Source organism: Uloborus diversus, chromosome 2, assembly GCF_026930045.1.
Source record: "Uloborus diversus isolate 005 chromosome 2, Udiv.v.3.1, whole genome shotgun sequence".
Classification (NCBI taxonomy): Eukaryota; Metazoa; Arthropoda; class Arachnida; order Araneae; family Uloboridae; genus Uloborus; species Uloborus diversus.
Window position 1 is genome coordinate 174,827,731 of NC_072732.1, and position 25,145 is coordinate 174,852,875.

The following is a 25,145-nucleotide window of genomic DNA, read 5'->3' on the forward strand; positions in this document are numbered from 1 at the left end:
GATTAATTAGCGAGGAAAAATTATGTAGACATTTTAAGTAAGTTAAAACCCATATTTATCGACATTTGCATCGTTTCGACAGGCATTTAGATTTATGCCTATTAAGTAAAAATTAGCTCATAAATCTTTATGCAAATAATATATTTAATGCAAAAGAGGTGTAGAAATAATTTTCTCACAAAATGTGTTTAGTGTGTTATCACATAACGTGAAAGCAATTTGCATGCGTAACGAACTAATATTTAATACAGAATAGACAAAAAAAATGAATTAACAGTGCCAATTGCACTATAACCGTTTCTTAAATTTGAAATCACTATGGTGAAATAAAATGGACAGCTGCTTGCGGCTCACCAAGATTTTCGGTTCAGTCGAAAAAAGGTATCATTAGCTTGAAATTACCCAACTGCAAAAATATCAATCTGGAAATTATTCCTGCAATACTGCCGTGCTACGCACAAAAATCGTATCTGCTGCCATGCTCAAAATGAGAAATTGCTTTTTAAAGTAATGCCTCCATATACTAGATGAAATTAGTTTCATTAAATAATATAAAAAATATTTATGCATATAGTCTTCAAGCAGTACGTTACTGCGTGATTAGAAATCATTTTATGATTTTTGATGAAATTTCGTATAATTTTTATTCTGTACCGAAACATTCTCAGGTTTTTTATAATTTTTATCAATTTTAGAATTTATTAGCTAAAAGTTTCAATTGATTTGTAACACTAAAGAATTTTTTGTATTTTTTTCAGCTTGGTTCTTTAGTTCCTCTTCCATCTGCAACAACAACGGTAAATATACTGATAGAGTTACGATTATTTTAAGCCCGAACTTCTTTAAAATAATAACAAATTGAGGCACCGTAAAAGAAAGTATCAAGTAACTTATTATAAAAGTTTATTCATAAAAATAAAACACACCTTTCAAAAAAAAAAAAAGTAACAATCTTAAAAAGAAGTCTTACTCTTGATGTTAAAACATATGCAGTCTAGATTTTTTTTTGCAGATGTTTTTTACAAAACCTTCATTTAGTCAAACTATATTCGAATGACTTATATCACTCTCATTGTAATCACGACATAATAGTTTCCACTGAAACTCTATTGCATTGCGAAATGAACAGATATATTTCCGCTCTTTTTCTTCATCAGATGGTTCAACTTTCATAAAAGTCGGTCTTTTCAGTTCACTAAGAACCTACGAATAAAACTTCTGCACACTACCGCATAGTAAAATTAATAACACAATACGCTATTAAAACTAATCTTTAAAGCCTTGAAAGATATTTTGAAAATATTAACCAACATTTAAATTTTAATAAGCATTCCCGCACAAACTTTGAAATGGAACATAGCAGGATTTTTTTTTTTTTTTTTGTAATGAAAATCGTATTTAAAATTTTGCAAATTATAAATTACTCTCATTTTGTGAATGCTCCATTTTCTAAGTTTTCAATGGACAATTATTTTATGTGACTAAACTTCCCTTTATATTCGTTTCACATAGCGTAATTTTAGTTGGAGGAAACTACAGTTTTAATTGAAAATATGATGGATAAAATCTTCAATGTGCATTTCTTCATAACTTGCAAAAGATTATGGACATATTTGGAAACGTTTTGAATTCAGTGGTAATAACGTATTTTGTACAATTTTTAAAGGTTCTGATGATAAATTGAAGTTGAAGTAGGAATGACTTCACTTCTTTAATTTAACTGACTCTTTTCAATCATCAGCACTACTCGAAGCATCTCAGCAAACTAGATCTGTAAAATTCCGCAAAATGAAACCACGTGGGCTAAAGGAAAGGAATGTCAATCTGCGATGTTATTTAAGCCAGATGCAATTAGGTCTTAAGTTTTAAATAATCAACAAAATTGCCATTCTTTAAGAAAACAAAAGGCTTATTATTTCAGTAGTAATTACGCAGCTGACTTGTTCATATTGTATAAATAGCATATCTGTAAAAACGGTTTATTGCAAAACTCTTATTCCGGAAGTTGGCCATTGCACTGTAAAAGCAATTCAGCGACGCTCCTGGAAAACAATGGGCAGCTAATGCACCCAATTTCCGCAGTAACATATCTTGCTAAAAACAAGAACGTTTTCCGCAAATAGTCAGTATCCTTCCAGAAATTATCTTGTAATTTTTCAGAAGAATTCAGAAATATCCCGGTAAAAGTCAGTCATGTCTTTGCAACCTTTTAATAGGTTTTAAATAATAGCTTGGCACCTTCCCGATTAACAAGGATCTCCTAAAGCAATATTGCAACCATGGCCAAAACTAAGACAGAATTGTAAGTTAGTACCAAGGATCGCTCTTGCCAGCTATTCTTGCAAAGTACGGAATCCTGAGACTTATACTTCGCTCTTATTGGGAGATAAGTCAATCTAGACTAGCTGAAATCAAACTGAAGCCAATACTTTTAATAAATACGCTTAGTTAATCTTTAAACCGGTAGCTAAAAGCTTTTTTTACGACAGTGAGAAGTTTGCATTTGTGAGAGAAATTTGTAGCAATTCAGGAACCTTTTTGACAAAGATACTTGACTTTCACAGAAAATTGACGAAAGCCTGCGAAATCCTGGAACAATGACCGAAACTAATCTGTGGCGTTTCGGAATTTTCTTACAATTTATCTACCTAATACTGAGATCATATTTTTTTTTATAAAGTAAGGTATTTGGCAATCCACGGATTAACGGACAATTTGTCCTGCACATGACAGCTCATATATTTCAATCACGAAATAACGTAGATAAATCACGAAATAATAATTTAAAAGGGTAATGAACAAAATTTTGTTGAGTAAGAAACAAACATTGTGTGATTTATTAAGTAAAAAATTTTGTTCATTGCCCTCTAAACCTGTTACTTTTCAATGAAATATATGAGCTGTCTCGTGCTGTACCACATGGCGAGTTTTTTGTGGGATGGCCTTATATCGTAACAATCGAGTGTATTAAATGCAATGTACAAATATGAAATTAGTGCTCTGTTCGCAATTTACTATTGAACTTCGTTTCTATGATTTTTAACTAAAAATTCTCAGTACTTCAGGATTTTGTGCAAAAATGGAAACTCCCTGTAGTAAAACAAATTTAGTTACTATAGTTGAAACGTGTTTCCTCCAAAGTGACTAGAAGTTCATTTCACTGGTGAAATTCTTGTTTTTGATTTAAAAAATCTATGTCTTATGTACGATTTTGTGACGTTTGACTAATATGTATTAGATCAAAAGTAATTTTAAGAGATATTGTAAAATACCGTAATGGCTACAATGTTATCATTGTTATATTTTTATTGTTGTTAAACTTCAAATTTGACTTTTCCAATTGCCTCAATTGTCGTAATGTTATGACAAACGGCAAAATAATGAGAAAATATAAACTCGTGTTTAGAAAGATTGGTTTTAAACACTAACTTGTAATTTTAGAACATATTTATAAATGTAATCTGAGTGTTCGATAAAGTTCTCAAATGATAACATCAATTAATAAAACATATTCAAATCCCCAATCACTCTTTATCTGATCATTAAATAAGTTTGCACGATTTTCAACAGGTGTACTGATGAGTACTACCTTTTATTAACGACCTGAGAGACACGTGTAGAGTAAAATAAAAGAATAAAATCAATTCCTTGAAAAACCAAATCAACTAAGCTTTGAGATCGTAAGAGTTCATTGATGGCTTGAGCAAAAGTGAAATTATGTCATCAGGCTTCTTATATATTGTGTGGTTTGTCATTGTAGCATTTATTTTTAATTCCCATTTTGACCACGGTAGTAGAAACTCAAATCATATATCACATTTTTTTTCAAGGAATTCTTTCATGACATTCTTTTTCCTATTTTCTCCGTCGAATATTTTCAGTTGTAATTCACTTTGATTTACTTCGTTGGTTGGATCGTGTAAAAGGCTGCGTAAGCACACAAATTAACTTTCATCCAAATTGCTTTTTTTTTTCCTATGATTTCACTCGTAAATCTCGAAAGCAGATCGTAATATAGAGATTATATGTCAAATTATTTATGACACTTTTAGCCGAGGTGGGAATTTTAAATGAATTAAGAATGTTGTAACTGAATTAAGAAATTATTAAATGACTTCTTAATCTGCGCGTAATAAATTGTTTTAGTAACGAAATGGGCATTAACTGGTATGCAATTTCACTGGATTTGGTTTTAATCGCGCTATTTTTCACATTGTACTTTTTTTTCTTTTATACATTGCTTTGAAATAAATTAGCTGTGCATTACATACTAGACGTCCTTAGAAATAGAAACATCTGGTCTAGTAGATTTTATAGGAAGATTACTAAGGATAAAACTATAATTTTTTTTTATAATTTCAAACATTCATTTTCTTCAGAAAAAATGAAGTAGAGCATTCCATTATTTACTTTTAATCACTTTCTCGATTTTTTTCTTTTTTATTTATTTTTATTTTTTTAAAGTAAAATATTTTGATTTGTGACGTCATCTCAATGTTCTTGCTAATAATTTTCAGAGATAAAAGGATTTGGAGATAAAAGCTACTTAATGGCACAATTTCCCTCTGTTGGAAGGAAATGAAGATATCTCTTCTTCTGAAGTAGCAAATGAATAATAACAAAAAAAAAAAAGCTTTTTTGCGCTCCAATTTTAGTAAGAATGTCTTAAATACGTCATCAGTGACTTACTACGAAGTCACGATGGGAATGGAGCGTTATCTAAATGAAGAAAGCTTTACCTGAGAGTGAAGTTGTGATATCTCGTTCAAAGTTGAAAACCAGGTTCTTACTTTTGCGGCCATGTTTAACCACGTGCTTCCGTCAATAGAATAATTGTTGTTGTTTTTTTCCATCTTGATTTATCAAACCAATTTTGTTAAATAAATAGATTGGGTTGAATTTTAATGTTAGATTTATTAATTCATATAAAGTGGTTGAAAACAGTCATATGAAAATTTGTTTACAGCCACTGATAATACACAGATAAAAAAGAAACTGTTTTTTTTTTTTTTTTTTTTTTTGTAGAACGATCGGAACTGTAACGGAAAGGAAAGATTTCAAATTGCTTAGAAAAAATTCACTGAGAGCAAAAAGTCTCAACTTCGTTCAACTTTGTTTTTCGGGAATGTGCATCAGAACAAAGTCATATGCGTATAATGTATTTTATTATTCATAATGTTTGTTATTAGCACTAGTCAGTGGTTGGAAGTAGCGCGCTACAAGTAGAGACGCTACTGTAGTAGCTACATTTTTGAGTAGTTTGTATTTTAGCGCACTACTTTTTAAAAAAAGTAGTGTAGTGAGTAGTTAACTACAAAAAAATAGTAGTTTGTAGCGATTTCTGGAAACTATTTTTAACTAAACTGAAAAAAAAAAAAATCAAGTTTCAAATGAATTTGACTGGCGCAAATTTTACACAAGTACATCAGCGAATGCAATGAGAAATAAGACTCATAAAAATACGAGCTGACCTCAGGCATTTCATTTTTACGCCATACGTTCTATCTGTTCGACGCCATTAGTTTGTTTGGCGTCGTAATTTTCTTTATTTCACCAATATTTATATTCAAAAACGCACTTATTTTCGCGAAAATGAAGATATCGGTGATTTCGCGAGTTGAAAATTTGGTGAATTTTATATGAACAGATCGAAGATTGAGAAACAAAAATATTTTAGTGAGGCTTAAATTTTCGACAGTATTCACCAAATAAAAAGAAGCTACTGAAACTATTATAGAAAAGGATGAAATTGAACTGTTTTGGAGGACTTGCAATAAATGCGAGCATTACAGTGTATGAGAGTATGATAACGGACATTTTTCTTAGTGTCTTCTGATGAGCTAATTTATCAATTTTTTTTTTGTACAATCCTCTTACGGTGTGTTTGTATATTAGGGTGTCCCCCCCCCAAAAAAAAAAATCGAATGTTGATTTTTTAAGTCGCACCACTCTCTTATATTTTATCCTTTTACGTCAAAAAAAAAAATCATATAATTTGAACAACGGCAACAAGTGCCGATTATGTCTGAAAGTGTGAACCAGCACTTGCATAATGCTAGACCAAAGTAAAATAAAATGTTTTTTTAGAAACTCAACATTTCTGTTGATAAAACGTTGCTCCTACACCCCACATATGCACCACAAAAATCTTTATTCAAATTAAAAACCATTTAGATATCCCACACGTGGCCTAACATTTATAGTTTTCTACAAAAAATTAAGGTTTTGATACATATTATCAGATATGTAAGATTTTATAAAATTATGAAGCTAAAAAATATAAACAGTAAAGTAGAAAAGTAGATAATTAGCGTTAAAAAGAAATTTTCGCTTTCCTGCAATTTTTAAGTCTTCCACATAGTACTCAAAGATATTGATTTTTTCCAGGTTAAGTTAAATTTTTCATTTAAAATATATATTTTTTTTATTATTCGTTTGTAATTGTTGATCTGTAAATATGTTCGCCAGTAATTTTTGAACTTGATATTCTATTTAAATTTATATGTAATTTTTTGAAAGATAACTGAAAAAGTAAGAAAAAACAATTTTTTAAATAAAGTTATAAATTTTAGGTCAAGTGTGGCATATCTAATTTTTTTTAAATTTTAATAACTGTTCTTGTGGTACATGTGGGGTGTTGGGTACAGGGGCAGCGTTTTAGCTACAGAAATTTCGAGTTTCTAAAAAAGTTTTTTTTTTTTCGATTTGGCCTAGCATACAAGTACGGTTTTACACTTTCAGGTGCAAGTCGGCACGGGTTACCGTTGTGCGAATTATATGAAACTTTTTTTCATGATTGTTTTAACACAAGAGGAAAAATACAAGAGTGTATGCGACTTGAAAAATTGACTTTCATTTTTTGAGGGGCAACCTATTGTGTATGCTTTGTATTTACTTATTTTTTGGAAAGTAGCGAAGTTTTGAAATGTACGACTACATTTCAAAAGTAGTTTGTAGTTGCTACGTTTTGAAAAAAGTAGTTGTAGTTGTAGTTCGCTACCAAAAAAAATGTAGTTTTTCCAACCACTGGCACTAGTCATTCACAATGTTTATTATTCAAAAAAAGTGCTAGTGTTTTATAAAATAGTATTTCAAATAATTTTTATGAAATTTGATGGAATGTTAGAAAAAAAAATGTATGCAATACTTGAAACCAAGCAGTTATTCACAACTTATCCTTAATCATAAGATAAGAGCAAATGTGTATTTATTTGTGCCATGAATTTTGCAGTTTGTGAACTGTCTGGGTATCTCAAGGAATGCGAAGTTTCTTCGCAACACTATGATTAAAATTTAAAATCAGAGTGTAAATAGGGAAACACAAGAAGTTAAAAGAAATAATGAAATAAACCATTTATAAATAATCCTTCGAAACGTAGTAAACAGTTCTGCGAACTTGTCCAAATAAATAATTTTCATCATTAAAAAAAACCGTCCGCACAGCTCTCTTTCTGTTGAAATGTAAAAGACTCTATTCCCACCCCCCACCCCCGTTTCCAAAAATAAAATAAATAAATTGAAACTTAGAAAATAAAAACAAATCACAATAACAATCCTTATTTCATAGTTAAAACCAAGACTGCGGAGTCGAAGTCTTAAACTTCAAGAGTCGTAGCCGATTTCAGTCATTTTACAAATACAAATACAAATACAAATGTGACGACCAGCAACAGGCTCTGGGTCCAGCTAGGCTGGTCCTAGTTAATTAATTAGTCCCCAATGAAGATCAATGGCCCTCTTAAAGCTATCCACTCCCTTGCTCATTACCGCCTCTTCCGGTAAGCTATTCCAAGTGCCCACGACCCTGCTAAAGTAGTAGTTTTTCCTGATTTCCAAGTTAGCCTGAGATTTAAATAGCTTAAAACAATGACCCCTTGTCCTGCTTTCCCCGCAAAAATTTAATCCATTTACATCTTTCATTTTGATAAATTTAAATAACTGAATCATGTCCCCTCTGACTCTCCTTTGCTCCAGGCTATACATGTTAAGCCTATTAAGTCTGGTATCATAATCTAAATCTGAGAGTCCCCTTACTAATTTAGTTACCCTTCTTTGAACCCTTTCCAATACAAAAATATCTTTCTTCAGATAAGGCGACCAAAACTGAACAGCATACTCCAAATGAGGTCTTACTAAACTCCTATATAAAGGCAGAAGAACTTTCTTAGATTTGTTTGAAATAGATCTATTGATGAACCCAAGCATTTTGTTGGCTTTGTTACTGCAATACTGCACTGTTGACTAAACTTGAAGTCCTGATTTATAAAGACACCCAGATCCATAACATTTTCTGCCTGATTTATGACTGAACCCTGTAAACGATATCTCATACGCTTATTTCCATGACCTAAGTGTAGCACTTGACATTTCCCTACATTAACTGCCATACCCCATTTATCTGCCCACTTAGTAATATGATCTAAATCCTCTTGCAGCTGTTTTACTTGTTCTTCATTTTCGACAATCCCCATAACTTTTACATCGTCAGCAAAACAATTCATGCTTCCAGAAATATTTTCATTGATGTCATTCATAAATATAATAAACAAAAGAGGCCCTAAAACTGATCCCTGAGGAACCCCACTTAAAACATCACTCCAATTAGAATGATTTCCTCTCACAACTACTCTTTGCTTCCTACCAGTAAGCCAATTTCTAACCCAAAGTATAGTTTTTCCTCCTATTCCAATATGTTTTATTTGGCGTTGCCATGGTTACGTCTTTTTGATTTGCATGTTTTTTCTTTCTTATTCACGAACTTTAGGATTTCGATTTTAACAGAAAATCTTAGGTTCAAATCAATTCAAGCATCGAGCTAAAGAGCAAAATATATTACTAGAGACCCCTCCAAATCTGCAGTTCTTCCAGGAAGTCGAAATTGGACTGATTTTTAGGTGAAAGATTTAAAGTCGAGAATCGGAGTTGGACGCTTTAAAATTCCTAGAGTTGGAGTCTATTATTTTTCTTCCGACTCCGCGGTCCTAATGAAATAACAGCGTCAAATATCACAAATTGCATATTACTGCAGATATGTGTTTCGGCGTTACAGGAACGCCTTCTTCAATACAAAAGAAATGAGCTTATGGATGAAAAGACATCCGACAAAAGTAAGGTATGTAGTTAACTTCTTTTCTGTAACCCGACAGTGGACCAAACATGTCCGCCACGGGACTTCAGCACCAAAAACAAAGAGCCACTTCCCGAGCTATTTAAATCAGAGAAAGGCATCCCATAAACTTGATAGTAACCATTTTCTAAACACTCGTAATCAGTGTTTTATTGGACATCAGATGGACGCATCTTTATCTGCAACCTATATTTCTGCTGACAACGATCAGTTTGCTACTGCATGTGTGGGGCATGGACTTCTAGTCCTCGCCGACACTTGCTTTTTCTCCCAAGTAGCTGATTCTCGCTCTCTGGGAGGCCATTTACGGAACAGTTTCACGTAGTTGTTTGAATTGTATAACCGGCAGAGCATTTTTTATCACTAAGTATCAAACCCGCAACAGCAGATTCGCAACTTGCCGTTGCTTGCTTTGCTTAACTTTGACACTGACTCGAATGTTACACAGACAGATATTTTATTGATGGAGTTGAAAGCCGAAAAATTAAAATTGGGATGCCGATTTTAAATGTCGATTTACTTGTAAAGAAGTACATTAACATGGAACAAAATTTAGAAACATTACGGTTCTTTTTTGCTAACATTTAACGTTATTTTTGTAAGTATTATGCGAATTATAAAAATCAGTGAATTTTCAGTTTAAACTTAAACGCTGCTTAACTTCATAGTTTTGAGAAAAAGTAAAAATTTCCTTAAAACTTAACTGTAATTGTAAAATAAAAGTATTTTGGTTTGAAATTTATTTAAAAAAAATAGTAAGAACATATAACTAAATAAGTAAAATAGAACTAGTCTTTGTAACTAGTTGTCGGAATTAAATATTAAACTACTATGAATAATGTTTTCTACTGTCGAAAAATGATAATTAATAGGCAACAGCGTTGTTGAGAGTTGAATAAAACTACAATAGCACATTTATGTTTAAAAAAATCAAATACAGTAATTTTTTGTTCAATTTCTGGAATCCTTAATCCACATCATAATAGTTACACCAATAGACATAAACGGTGATAAGATGGCTCAGCTCTGAAATCGCGTGTCAAAGAAAAACAAGTGAAAGATGAATTTTTAAGTTTGTTTCACAAATTAACTATTTTTGCTAAGATAATAAAGTTTGAGAAAAAAATAGCAATCGCATTTTTAATTATACATGACTGGTTTTGCATAAAAGTTACACAATTATGAAAAGTCAAAAGTTCTTGTTAAATTCCAGCTTTGTTCATACTTTGTATTTTTATTCTCAGACGACGTCCACAACTCCAGCACCTCTTAATCCACCTGTAGGAAGCATGAAAACGGACAGTGCACCCAGGGTGAGTAGTTTCAGCATGGGGAACTTTCTTTTAAATGTCTTTAATGTATTGTTATGTGAAACTTTCTGTGAAAAAAGTCTGAACTCAAAATAGTATTTTTGCATTAACATTTTCTTGTCAATTCACCAAACGAAAAAAATTATCTGGTAATAACAGAGTGTGGTAGAGCAAGAGACATATGTATAGATAAAAAAACCATTTATTGGTTTATATTACATACAAAACTAAAAAAGAAACTCACTGAGCTGATCAACAAACTTAAGTAAACATCTGATCCGGCATTACATCATTTACACTATCTTTCTATCAACTAACAACAAATTTCTAAATCCTTATATTGAACTAGAAGAAATAGCTACGCCATCTAGGCAATTTACATATTGTTGTTCTTCGCATTTTCAGTTCGAATACTGTCATTATCGAAGCAGTGTTCACGTACAGACGACATTGGAAGAAAGTTTACTTAAATCTCAGGCCATGCTTCTTTAGTACGAAGTGTACTTAAATCGAACTGTACCCCCCCCCTCCCCCACTAAAAATGAAGCGTTTTGGTTAAACCAGGTCGGTACATGAATTTTATTTGTTTTTCAAGTGAATCTCTTTTTGCTAGGGCTTTAAAATTCTGATCCACAACCACTTTGCTTGCCTTTTTAACGGTTGCCAAAACAATAAAAAACAAGAGTAATATAAACTTAAAATGTTTCAGCTTATTAATTGAGGTAGGGAGAAGCATAGGGATGCAAGTGGCAAAATTAAAAATTTGGAGAGACGCAGTACAAATGGTTGGTGAACCTCCCCTCTGTCTTGGGGCAAGAGATTGTACTATTAGCGCTGGTAGGTGCTGCTGTACAGCATGATTTAGAAAAAAATTTCAATAAAAGCCTACCTAAGGTCTGATCTTTAAACGCGTTTTACTCGAAACTTGAAATAGTCCACTTGCATCCCTTTGATTCTCATTGCCTCAATTGTTGCAAAAAACAATGGAACATAATAGTAATTATAAAGTTAGTATTGTTGTTAAATTTAACAAAAACACAGTTAAAAAACAATTAATAGACAATTAATGTACAATTTTGTTATGAATGTGCTTAGACAGACAGAGAAAGAGCAAGAATGGCGTGAGAGGAAAAACATGCGGGTGAAGTGACAGTATTCAGAATGGAAAACGAAGAAACGATAAAAGTTTCACTTCTATCATGTGTCTTTAGGGGCCATTCATTAATTACATAAGGGTCCCGAGCGGGAGGGGGTTACAAAAATCTCTACATACCCTTACTTTGGAGGAGGGAGGGGAAAAAACATTCTTACGTAATATTTTCCAAGTCGATATTTTATATTAGAAATCCCGCGGTCAAGTGGTTTGGGAGGAGATCATACTTCATTTGCTTCTGGAAGGTAAAAAACGTATTAGGATGAGCTGTTTTGTACTTATTTTACAAAAAAAAAAAAAGAATATTTTAAAATATAATGAAAGAATTGCACTAGTCACGGCATGTTTTTTTTTTTTTTTTTTTAAATTACTATCGCATCATATAATATAATTTGAAAAATAAAAATTTTTGATTTACATGAAACCGGGAGTTTTAGTCTAACTGATCCTTTTCTAACAAAATTTTATTATTTTGTGAAAAGAAATGGAATATTACATAAGAACAGGGGGGAGGGGTTTGAAAAATCTTACGTATCCTTACTTAGGACGAGTTGGGTCAAAAATTGCCAAAATCATCCTTACGTAATAAATGAATGGCGCTTCACGACACACATTAACTGCTTAAGTTTTATCTCATGAGGTATAAATAGAACCAATAATCTGTGTTAAATATCTTGCAGAGTCAAAACATTACTGGTTGTTATTTGAAAATTTAAAATTATTGTTCATTTTAACGTGAAGACGAGCCCTCACTAAAAGCATTAATATTGTCGTTCTGTAGAGTTTGTTAATCCTGATAAATTTCTTGCGTCCCAATCTTATGCAAATAAGTGTTTTTTTTCCCCTCATTTATGTTTTTTTTTCAAGAACTGCACCACCTGTTTGCATAATTTATTCCATTTCAAAGAGATTTGCCGCTAACGTACATTATATATCCAACATTTCAATTTTTTCAAACTTAACAAAAAGAAACCAGTATCAAACGGAAGAAAAGTATTTTAGTTAATTTGCTTCACCTTGAGCGTATTCCAATTATATCATCTCCTAAAGGCTCATTTTTCTGTTTAAATTATAAATTGATTTTGCATGGAGCAGAACGCTATACTGCGTGGCAAGTAATGATTGTCTCGTGTGAGAATAATTTAGAATTCATTCACGTCACGTGTTTAATTACAAATTTATACATTATCAAAGATAGAGTTATCAGTTTCAAGATTGTCACGTAGTATTTTTCTAGAACAAATAAGTTCCGATGTTTTACTTTTAATCGTTTTCTTTTTCTTTATCATTTTCAAATAATAATTGGTCTAGCTTTTTTTTGAGATTTTTGACGCACATATACGCATCTATTCCGTTTTGCTTTCGACTTTTTTGTTTTAGTTTATAATCAGTATGCTATATTTAGTTCTACTATCAGTTAACAAAAACGTGCTTTTTTCCAGTAATTAACTTTTTAACTTAATCCCTATCCCATATGTAAAGGAAAAATAATAGTTACTATAAAGTGAGTTGTAAAAATTTTCAGATTTATTTTCAATCATTGAAAAGGGGGAAAAACTGTACCCTTCCCTCCTTTTTTGTTTCTAAATAGAATTGAAGACATTTAGTGCATAGAGTACCACGCATTGAACACAATGCCCTAAATGTATGTATAATGATTAAATGGTTGTACAAAATTCTTTTACTGCGTAATATTAAAATAAGGCATTAAGTAATTTAAAGTAACTTAGGTAACTTTAGAAATTAAGTTTATTATTTTAGATAGAGATTTTTTGAAAACACAACTAGCAGTATCTATATGTAAACGCTCTCATTCATAAACTAAAAGTAAAAAACATGATACTTCAATTTATTTTTACTTGCTAACTAATTATTTTATATCTTTTGCATACTGACAGATAAGGAGGAAGGTAAGTTTTGGTTTTTTTCTTAATATGTGTAATTTCTAGTTCATTACGTATTACCTGTAGAAAATGATAAAATAATATTAAGATATCCGACTTTAAAATCGACATTTTCAATGAAATATACCAAATTCTTTCTATGATTGCGTTTTGTAGTCTGATTCATGAGCTTTCCAAAACTGTCTTAGTTTTTACTCAACGTAAATTACAACTGGAATTATAGCAGCATTATTACAGAGTCGTACATGGAACTCCAGACCGGAAGTTGCATTTAAATGCGTTTTCTGAAGAATGATATTTTTGAAGAGAGCTGTCTATTGTGACAATGATATCTAAAAAAGTTATTCGGGTATTGATGTGAAATTTTCTGAGACAGTTCTCTGTAATATGCTTGATGTTTTCCTCTGAAAGCTAAGATGAATTTCTGAATTAAGTAATATTTTTATGTAGATACGTTTAAACAAAAGCATTTGTTTACAAAAAAATAAAAAATACCGGTATAGGAACTTTGTTCAGCTATATTTCAAAACTATTTTGAAAAATAAGAAATATTTTAGAGCAAAACACACATAAATGTCATTCAAATGTATTACTACAAGGATTTATGTGTGATTAGAACCAAATTTTGTCCATTGCCGCTAGCGTAAGACACGTTTTTTCTCTATTTTTCTTCAAATTTGTGTATTTTTTTTTAAATAACATTTTGAGATCTTGTTTTTACATTTTTTTCATAGTTTTGAAACAAATGTAGTCAAAAAATAAAATTTAAAAAAATGTCCAAGTTGTTTTTCAAAAAAGTGTCTTTGAAGGCAGTCAGATACCTTAATCTAAATGAAGTTCAACGGTTTTTATTTTGAAACTAGTGGCACCCGCACGGCTTTGCCCGTAATAGAAAACTTAAAAGGTCTTTTGGTTCGCCTGTATATTTACAAATAATGTATGGTGAATTTTCACGCCAATCGGCTTGTACCACGTCACAGTTCCACGTTATGATAATTTCGTATCTCGCCAATTGGCTTGTGCCCATGTTACGGTTCCACGTTATGATAATTTCGTAATTTATCATAGTTTTTTTCTTAAAATTGGAATAGAAAAAGAACCACATCGAATTTTCGAAAAATCGCTTCGAGGTGCACACTCCCATGCTACAAACTAACTTTGTGCCAAATTTCATGAAAATCGGCCCAACGGTCTAGGCGCTATGCGCGTCACAGACATCCTACAGACATCCTCCGGACATAGAGACTTTCAGCTTTATTATTAGTAAAGATGGCCAGGGTAACTCCAGAGTAACAGACGCATCAATTTTTGCATAAAACATCTTACAAAGACTCAAAATATGTTAGTTTCTTCTTCCGTACACTGTAAAAAAATTTCGAAACGTTACTGGTTATCTCCGTGGAACGTTTCGGGATTTCAGAGGTTTTCACCTATTTCCCCGCAAAATCAAGTATCTTCGCAAAAAGGTTTCCTGAATTGCTAAAAGATGCACGAATGCAGATATTTCACTGGTGTGAAAGATATTTTTTGCTACCAGTTTAAAGAATGACTGAGCATGTTTATAAGGTGTATCGGCTTCAATTTGATCACGGCCCGTCCAGATTGACTGAACTCCCCCAATGGGAGCAAATAAGTCACTGGATAGCTGCAGCCTTGCGAGGCAGGAATTGCAGGCAGGAAATATGGTTGGTTCTTGCTTGCAATTATTCGCGCAGCTTTGGCCATGGTCGCAGTAATGCTTCTGGACCTTTCTTGGTAAACCAGGAAGGTTCCAATCAAATACATTAAACCTATTTAATTTTTGTAGAAGGTTCACGACTGGCTTTAACAGGGGATATTTCCCAGCATTTCAGGAAGGTTACTCACTTGTATCGGAAAACGTTCCTGGTTTTTGTAAGAAATGTTACTGGTTGAAATTGGGCACATCAGCTGCCTATTATTTTCCAGGAACGTTTCTGAATCGTTTTTACAGTGTACAAAGCAATCAAATTTGGAAGATTTACAGAAACAATGTTTGAATAATACTTTATGATACTACTAAAATAATTTCAATATTTAACTGCATTCTATAAATATAGAGGTCACGTTCTCTAAAAAGTTCATGCAAATGAAGAAATAATTTGACATGTTTGGCGTCTTTGTTTGGTGTTTTGTGCAACTATTGACGCGTCTGTTAAAATGAAATCGCCCTTTAATAACTCTTTATTTGAAGATGTGAATGTAAATGTATTACATATTTAGAATATAAAGAAAAACTACTACGGTACATACTTCAAATAAATAATATAGCTTTTACTGTAGTTATTTATTTATTTATTTTTTGCAATGCGTAAAAATAAAAATAATAATAATAATTATTATTATTATTATTATTATAAACAATTTCTTAACTAAAGTGTGTAAATGTTTCGAAAAACACATATTTTACCTGATCCCGATGTGTGATTATAGTTTGAAAATTTATTTCACGCAGCTTGGCAGCCTTGTGCACATTTAAGAATATTTCCATCAACATGCTACTCTGAAAAAAAGATCCTACCGCTTTAATAATTACCTTTTTTTTTTATCCTCTCAATTGATATTTCCATTATTTGATTTCATTCGGCTAGATGTTTGATGTTTGTAAGTAGCGCTCGGATTCAACGCATCAAAAAATCACCAAAATATGCAAATATGCACTAAAAATACCTGAAATATGCACTAAAATGTAAAAGATATGTACTATTAATTCTTATGAATAAATTATTTTGTATGAAAAAAGTTGTCACAGTGTTAAGTAAAAAATGATCACCCGATCTATTTTTGGATTTTGATAAAAGAGTGCAAGATACATATTAAAACAATCATTCATACAGAAAATGCTGTGTTCATTAATTGAATTTTTATTACAAAAAAGCACAATTTGTTCTTCGAGATTTTCTCTAGCAAATCATCTGTTTTTTCTATTAAATTCTTCACTCTTTTTTTCTTTTTTATTGGATTATATTTTCATGAACTAGATTTTTATTTGTCGCATGGTTTTCCCTTTTTTTGAAGGAACGAAATATTTATTTTTTTTTAAATCAAAAATCAAATGAAAAACACAGTAAGGTGCATTTAAAAAAATATTGCCATTTTTATGCATTTATACGCACCAAAAGAATGAAAAATGTTTATTATTAACTGTATCGCAAATTTAGTAAATGCTAACTATTTGAAAAGAAATATTTAGAAAAACAGTTATCATAAGCATGGTTACTTTGTGACTGCCAAGGTGAGATTGTGACACGTGAACTTTTTGATTAGTTTAAATATTGCGCCGCTTTTGCGCTTAGGTTACCGGGTTGATTCGAATCCCGGTGACATATTTTATGACGCAGGATTTTTGTATAGCGTTAACAAACCCAAACTAACTAGTAACTGAGCTGTTTTTCAATTAATTAGTGTAAATTAAAAAGGTTTGTTTAATCGTCAAGCTATTGAACGGTGAAACCCGAAACAACAGGTGTTGTTCCCGTCAAAACAAGTAAAAAATTTATTTTTTATAGTTTTTTTCAATTCTGAGTGCTGTAACTAAAGTTTTAAAGGCTATATTTTCATACACAATTTTTATTTGTTCTGTATGTCAAAATAAAGTTTAGTGGTGATACATTTCTACTGGGCTCTTTTTCAAACAAATTTTAAAAGAAAAGCAAAATTGACTGCGAGGTGATATTGTGAGTTATTATTATTTGTAATTGGAGCATTTAATAAAAACTTAGTTTGTACTAATATGTTACTACATAACCGAAGAGTCTAGCTACACATTATAGTAAATATATCTGAGATCGAATCCTTTTTATCGGGTTTAAATGCAAAAAATTAAAACAAGTGCCACAAAGTATCTCCGATTACGGTTCTCCTTTCATACCGAAGATAAGTAAAAAGTGTACAACTCTTTTAAACTGTGGTGAAGTAATGTCATTTGATTACTAACATTTAAAATTAACACAGCTAGTGGTATAATTCATTGAGTTATATAGTAAAAGACCACAATTTAGCAAGCATTCCCTGTATTTGTTATTATTACTATTATAGGGATTGCAATACCGGTATACTGAGCACCGATATTTGGAGCTATTTTGCAATTTCGTAATTCCGGTATTAGATGGAGTAGAATACCGGTATTTTCGGTATTAGCTAAAATTAATAAATAGTTTTTAATGAAAGAGTTTTCAATTTAACTAATTAGATACATACTATTGCTTTAAATATAAACTTCTTTTTCGATGAGACAGTTCCAAAATCAATCCATTGACGTAAAACTTGGATTCAAAAGCACGAGTTTATCGAATATCAATGAATAAAAGAAGCGGTAGTAAATTACAAAATGACATTTCCTTGACTTGCCCTCTAGTGAAAACTAATTTTAAGTGTACTTACGAATGTGTTTGTGCTATGGGAAATTTATTTCAACCATCAAATGCAGCAATTCCTTATATATGTGTTTTTAAGTATTTGTCTCAACTGTAATGAATTTTGAGAAAAGCTTTTTATTGTTAGTATAACAAGCATAAATTTGCTGTCACCGGTATCAGCCTGATGTTCTGTCTCGCTAGTCAGTTTTATACCAAGCGAAATAATATTTATAATGCCTTGAGCTGTAAAGAGGTAAAGGAGAATTTGTAAAGAGATTAGACATAATTAGTTGTAACAGATTTTCAGAAATTTACATAATTGTAAAGAATTTCGAGAAAAAAAAAAACGAAAAGAAAAAAAAAACTAACAAGATTACATTTATAATAAGTTTGAAACCCAAGGGTTAATAAAAAGTAGATATAAACGTATTCTGACCAAGAAGAAACAGTTGAAGAAGATGTTAATACCGGGAAAGAATTTGTCGCTCGAAGAACAGTTTCAATATCGTCGCTTCAGAGCAACAGTAAGATATCTAATCCCAGAAATAATACTAAGATATCTTACTGTTGCTCTGAGGTGACGATATGTATAAGACATAACTGTTCAGCTATAAATAATAATAATAATAATAATAATAAACTATCCGCAATCCAAAATAAACATCCACACTCACAAAAAGGATTTTTTTTTAACCAACGAGTAAGAACCGAATTATTTGACGATGAAGGACTTCCAGGCAACTACAGAAGCATTATTAACAGTACCATCGGTTTGCTTGAATTCAGAAAGAATATTTTCAACTGCAGGAAAATTTTTCACTAAAATGAATTCCAGGCTTAGTGACATTACAAAAATGCATTACGTTTCTTGATATTATTGATTTTTATAATGACATTTGTTTCTTCATTTTATGTTTGTTCACAAGAAGAAAATAATGCACTATTTGCAAAAAAATAATTAAATATGGCAGCAAAACGTTGTTTTTGAACATTTTTTTTGGGAATTTTCTAATACCGGTATTAATACCGGTATCCTGGTATCACGTTCAAAAATACCGAACACCGGTATTATATTTTTGGTCCGGTATTGCAATCTCTAATTATTACTACTATAATATTTACATGTATAATTCGGATTACACTCTGTTTTGTCACTTTATTCCTTGTTGAAATAGTTGCGGATGGCAGCTCTCAATCAACCTTACACTGGAGACATGCACGGAGTGCGAGGTGCAGACTACGAGTGCTACAGACAATCCAGGAGAGCCAATCTCAGGGGGACTTTTAGAGCATTCTTAGCTTCACGAGTGCAGAATTTAGACAGCATTGTCCGACATAAGGACTCCGATCTGCCCATAGTCAATATCAAGGTAAAATGTTTGTTTTCCCCCATTTATCGTTATTATTATCATTATTATTATTGTAATTATTGTAATTGTTAGTACTATTACTATTAGTGTTATTATTATTGTTGTCGTCACTGTAATTATTGTTATTGTGATGATGATTATTATTATCAGTACAATTATTATAATTAAATGTTATTACATTATTATTATTATTATTATTACGATTATTATTACCGGTATTATCACAATTATTATTACAGTTATAATTTTTTTAAATGTTATTAGTAATTATTATTATTATTACCACTACAAATTTAATTACTATTATTATTTTTTTAATTTTATTATTATTATGATTATTGTTACTGTTATTACTACTATTGTTATTATTTATAGCATTGTTGTTGTTGTTATTATTATTATTATTATTATTATTATTATTATTATTATTATTATTATTATTTTTGTTGTTGTTGTTGTTGTTGTTGTTGTTGTAATCATTATTGTTGTTGTTGTTGGCGCTTCGTTCAACTGTATTTTATTTAAATAGTTCATCTGCACCTATTATTTTGCTTTTATTCATTTAGGGAGAAGTGCTCTTTAATTCTTGGAAGGACTTGTTTGCCGGCACGGCGGCTCCATTCTCTTATCCACCAAGAATATATTCCTTCGATGGACGAAATGTGCTCACTGATAACACTTGGTGAGCTTTTAAGATATTTAAAAATATTTTCTGCATGTATAAGCGTCATTCTTCAAAAAGTGTAACTTTTCTGTCACACGCCTTTTACAGTAAAAACTTTAAGGAACTATTCATTTAACAATGCTTCTTAATTTCATCAAAAATATATCTATTTAAACCTGCCAACATTTTCTTAATAATAATTTTTATTTTAGTATATTTTTGGTTAGCAACAGATGAATTCTCACCTTCATGGCATGTCACGCACCTTGTGTGACTGTTTATGTTGCTTAATAATTTGTTTAATTAAAAGCATACACTTATTTATCTATTATTCCTTTCACAAGTGTATATTTAAGTATATTTAATTTTTTTAACATTGGGTTTTAGTTCGTTTTAGTAGGACAAGGAGTCATGTCACACAATAAATTCTCACCTCCGCTACCTAAATACAAAATACCATTCCTTATTAACACCTGGTAGAAATGCCATCAAATTTTATTCTCCAAAGAAGTTGTGAGAATTTTGTCGAAAAACAAGAAAATTTTGTTTTAAATTAAGTGTGGTTATTGTGACTTCTCACCTTCGTGAACTTGAATTTCAAGGATGTAAATTAATGTAAAAAGAGAAATGAACATATTTTCACATGCTCTCATGTGCAGCTTGTAGCAAGGAAGAAAAAACTTTTTTCCCTGAAAAAAGTGTCTTTTAGGTCCATATTAATGGAAAATTGCTCTCCTCCGTAAATCTCATCACTGATTTGGAAATATATTAATATTACACTATTTTTAACACACATTTGAACTAAAAGAATAACTAGAAACTAAGCCATACTTTAATTAAGAGTGATTAATGTTAGATTTCCACTAATCATTAAAATAGCTCATTGTTTGCACAATTAATAAAATTACTACTTTGATATTAAATAGGGAAGTTGCAATCTATTAAATGTTCATATTTTGGCTATTGGATATTGTTAATTGACCCTCGAAACTAAAAAATTCACCATCGCCGAATTTTAAAACACCGTGATTGATTTTTAATGAATTTTTAAAAATCCATGCGCGAAAGTGCGCTTTTCTGAAACGTCACGAGTTTACGTCACAAGGCACTAATGGGCAGCCTTCCGCCGAAGATGCATTGTTTTCGCTAGGGACATTTTGAGCGCTCTGATATTTTTATGTTTTAGAAATTCAATAATCCTTTTGAACACACTATGGAGGCCGGATTCGTTAAAGCACAATCTAAATAATCTTCCTCAGGTAACATCAATAATGAAATTCGAATATTTCCGAGAGGATGAGAGGTTTAATGTTCCAGAAACGCGAAGAGTTAAATGCGAGGAGATAAGCCTTTTACGTTTCGTCTTCGAAGTCGAATGCACGTCCTTCGGCTTCTCCCCTATCGGAAGAGCGCATGACGTCACTTCCTATGCCATTCGACGTCACAAGCGTTTGAACTTTAAAAATTAATATGAAAAAAAAAACTACTTATCGTATCGCAAAAATTTTTTCACCTATGCTGTTCATATAATAATAAAATTGAAAAATTAAAAACTTCCCCATTGGGCTCGATTTTTAAGAGCTAAAACTTTTTTTTTCCTTTTTTTTATTTCCGTGAACAAGGAATTTTTTTTTATTTACAAGTAAAATAATTGGAACTTAGCTGGGCCATTGTTTATGGTTTCTTCTAGTAGGTAACACTTTCATGTAAGAATGAAAAAAAAGAGAAAACAAAAAAGGTTTCGAAATTGAAAAGTATTTGCGTTCAAAAGTTACGTTTTCCGGAGAATGACCCATATAGAGATGCCTCAGTTGCCAAATCGATTAACTCCACTTTTTGAAAAAAATCCTCAATTCTGCCTTAATAGTGCAATAAATGCCATAATCAATGCATAGCATGTAAATTTATATTAAAGTTTTGGTTCAGTACATTTCTGATCGTGTGATGGCAGAAAATGTAACACGAGTTCCCATTCACTCCTATGGAAAACACAATCTTCTTCATCACTTTTCTCGACTTTTTGTTTTATGGAGTTAATCGATTTGAGAAGTGAAGCATCCATAAAAACACTATACAGTAAAATTTCGTGGCACATTCCGGAAAAATAACCAGAAAGGAACCATGTAAGAATGAAAAAAAGAAGAAAACAAAAGGTTTCGAAAATGAAAAATATTTTCGTTCAAAAGTTACACTTTCTGCAGAAGGACCCATAAATAGCTGGAGTTTTAGCGGTTAAGAAGTAGGTGCTGCGGTGACTAGATCTGGTTAAAAGAAGGTTCTAAGCTAACGTCAAGTAATGCTAGATGAAATTGCTTAGTGTTTGTCATATTTATCCCCTTTTCCCCCCCCCCCAGCTAAAAGTTGCAAAACATAACTTACACCATACATATATATTAAATTTCCTGTCCCCCCCCCCAAAAAAAAAATCATTTTTTCCCAGTTTTTCGATAAAAATTCGTGTTTTAAGGGATTTACTTGAAAATCAAAAAGCAAATGGTTTCCTTTCCAGGCCTCATAAACTGGTGTGGCACGGATCAGATCGTCTCGGAGTTCGAGAGATGGAGGCATACTGTGACGCCTGGCATTCAGAAAGTACTAACAAGGTAAGTTGAATTTGTTTCTCAGTCAACCAAAATGCTTTGGTTGTAATATAAACGTTACACTGTCTACTCATATTTGGCTAAACAAGCTGAGAACGACGTGCCTTATAAATGATCACTGGACTTTTAGTTCCAAATGGGATCCAAAGACAAGAACATGATCAGAGGGTCAGTCCCAAAAAATACTTATTATTATAATGAAAAAAGGTTTGAGAAGATTCATTAGAATAAGAACAACAGTCTTTAAAAAGTTCTACCGAAATAAAAACAGTTCGTTAATATCTCTATTACAATAAGTACAGCAGCCTCTAAACATTCCGATTTGAATGCGAATAGTTCCCTAAAAAATCTCTCTAAAAAAAGAGAAGCATTTCCTAAAAACACCTTTTGTAATTAAAAAATCAATCCCTAAAAAAAACAATTAAGATAAGAGTTAAAATTTTAAATAATAGTTTCTTTAAGAATCACCATCATTGTACGGAAAATATCCCCAATTCAGGTAGAAATTACAGTAGAAAAAATTAAAATAGATACAATGCCCTAACAACAGTCACTTCGTACAACTAAATTTTACGAATTACTATACCTCGAATTTCGGAACAATAACTAGATGTAAAATAAACAGAAATAGAAAAAGGGTAAAGAAAAAAAAAGTAGAATAGAAAATTCCCGCATGATTTAAATGCTGGCTGTCTATTGAACTGTAATAGAATATTTCTTTTTGTTTATAACTTATGCACGTACGAATTTCATTAACTTCGGATGGACTGTTACAGTACTAGGCGGTGAGGTTCATTAAAATTCCATTTTGTTTTTGTTTCCTGGATTAAGAAGTAAAAAAAAAAAATGATATAAATGTGAGCGCAATTAATGATGAAAAAAAGTAAAAATGCAAATAAGACTTCGATGTAATTATGCTACAATTATATGAGTAATGATTTCTTTTTTTTTTTTTTTTTAAGTGGCACTGGAATTGGAATAAGTTAAATGAACGTGAAAGGCATTGGCCGTCTTTTCCTTCCGCATTTTTTACCTATGTAAATTTTTTGAAAGATCGCTGTTTTACAACTTTCTTTGTTTCCTACGGTTTAAAACTTTTTTGTTTTTTCTGCTTCAAAATTAGCTATTAAATCAACATTTTTCAACCAGCTTTGAAAACATCATTGTGGTACTCATAATAGGGTCTATACCTTGTGCTTCTAAAATGGTTACTTTGAATTAGGAATGTTGGTAATTATCTATTTAAAAGCTATCCCAAAGTAACTAGGATTCCAGTGATTTTAAGTATTACAGCCTGATAAAATACATTTCAAAGAAAAGAAAAGTATGTTTGACAAAAGTTACAGTCTTAGCTAATTAAGAAAATATTAATCAGATATTAGAAAGTTGATGGAAAACGGGAAAGTAGGTTCGTTTAACTCTGGCCGGAACTTCTTGTTGAGCAATCACATTGCTTATTGTTCTCATTTGACTGTTTTTGGCGTCTTTTGATTTTATTCCCCCCCCCCCCCCGCCTTCCTCTGCAGCACCACCGTCGACCGGCCCCTCCCGATGCTGCTCCTCTAGCGAAAACCGCCTCCTGGTTGCGCCTATATCCTACACACACGCGCATACACACACACACATACACACACACACACACACACACATACATACTGTCCGCCTCCGAGAAGTTGGTCCATGGCCTTGATTAAGTTCATTTCTTTCAAGAGAGAGCAATCAGTAAGAAGACAATTTGTTAGGCGCAGAGTTGGGATTTAAGCCTTTGGACCTTCAGCCGTTTTTCCTCACCCCTATTTCAACAAATGGAATCGTTTGATTGGCCAGCCAGTTGAACTCAACTTTCCAGAGGTGGGAAGTACACACACCTACACATACATACACACATACTCGTGCTTGCATACAGACACAAACACACGCACCTACATACACATACACGCACTCGGTGATTGCGAAAAACATAATTTGAATTCAACGTGTCAAAATTCAAATTTTTTTTTCTTTTGAATCTCAAAAAGTGTCACTTATTTCTAGGTCGGTGTCGCTAGCTCACTTCTCCGGCATCGACTGCTTGATCAGGAAAAGCACCCTTGCGACAGGAGCTTTGTAGTCCTCTGCATAGAAGCGACAAGCCAGGACGACTTCAGAAGACGGCGCAGACGGGATGCCATTCAGTACCACGGAGAACCGTTCAGTCCCGAGGAGTATTCCCGATTGCTGCAGAGAATCAGCAAGTCCTGAAGAAGCAATGCAAGCCACCTATGAGCCTCTGTTGAGAAAAAAAAACTCGTCTTGCGTGAGGATGTTTTTTTAGTTACGGTTTGTTGCTGATTTTAAAAAAAATGGTTTCATCAGTACATTATGAAATGCTCGTGATCGTCTTTTCTGCGTTTTAAGTTGTTGTGTGGTCATTTGCCTTTACCTCTATCTACTTTCATAACATTTCAATTTGGCATAATTTTATTTACAACCAATCTTCAAGTGATATCAGCAAAAATCATTGTTTTTCAGTTGCATGAAAATGTTCATAAGTATTTTTAGCAAATTAATAAAAAACAGTAATCGTAACATTTTAAATTACTCAATTTCCGTCTTTATTATCTTTAAAGATATTTTTTCATTTTTAATTAATGATTCTTAT

General features: G+C 31.8%; 1 protein-coding gene across 1 annotated transcript in view; it reads left to right on the forward strand.

The window, feature by feature from the left end:
• Positions 1-24,745, forward strand: part of LOC129216665 (collagen alpha-1(XVIII) chain-like) — a 67,358-nt gene extending 42,613 nt beyond the window's left edge. Inside the window, exons 20-25 of the mRNA XM_054850882.1 lie at positions 759-797; positions 10,372-10,440; positions 19,046-19,240; positions 19,807-19,922; positions 22,414-22,507; positions 24,539-24,745. Of these exons, the coding sequence (XP_054706857.1) occupies positions 759-797; positions 10,372-10,440; positions 19,046-19,240; positions 19,807-19,922; positions 22,414-22,507; positions 24,539-24,745 (720 nt within the window). The remainder of the gene's footprint in view (positions 1-758; positions 798-10,371; positions 10,441-19,045; positions 19,241-19,806; positions 19,923-22,413; positions 22,508-24,538) is intronic.
• The last annotated feature ends 400 nt before the right edge of the window (positions 24,746-25,145 follow it).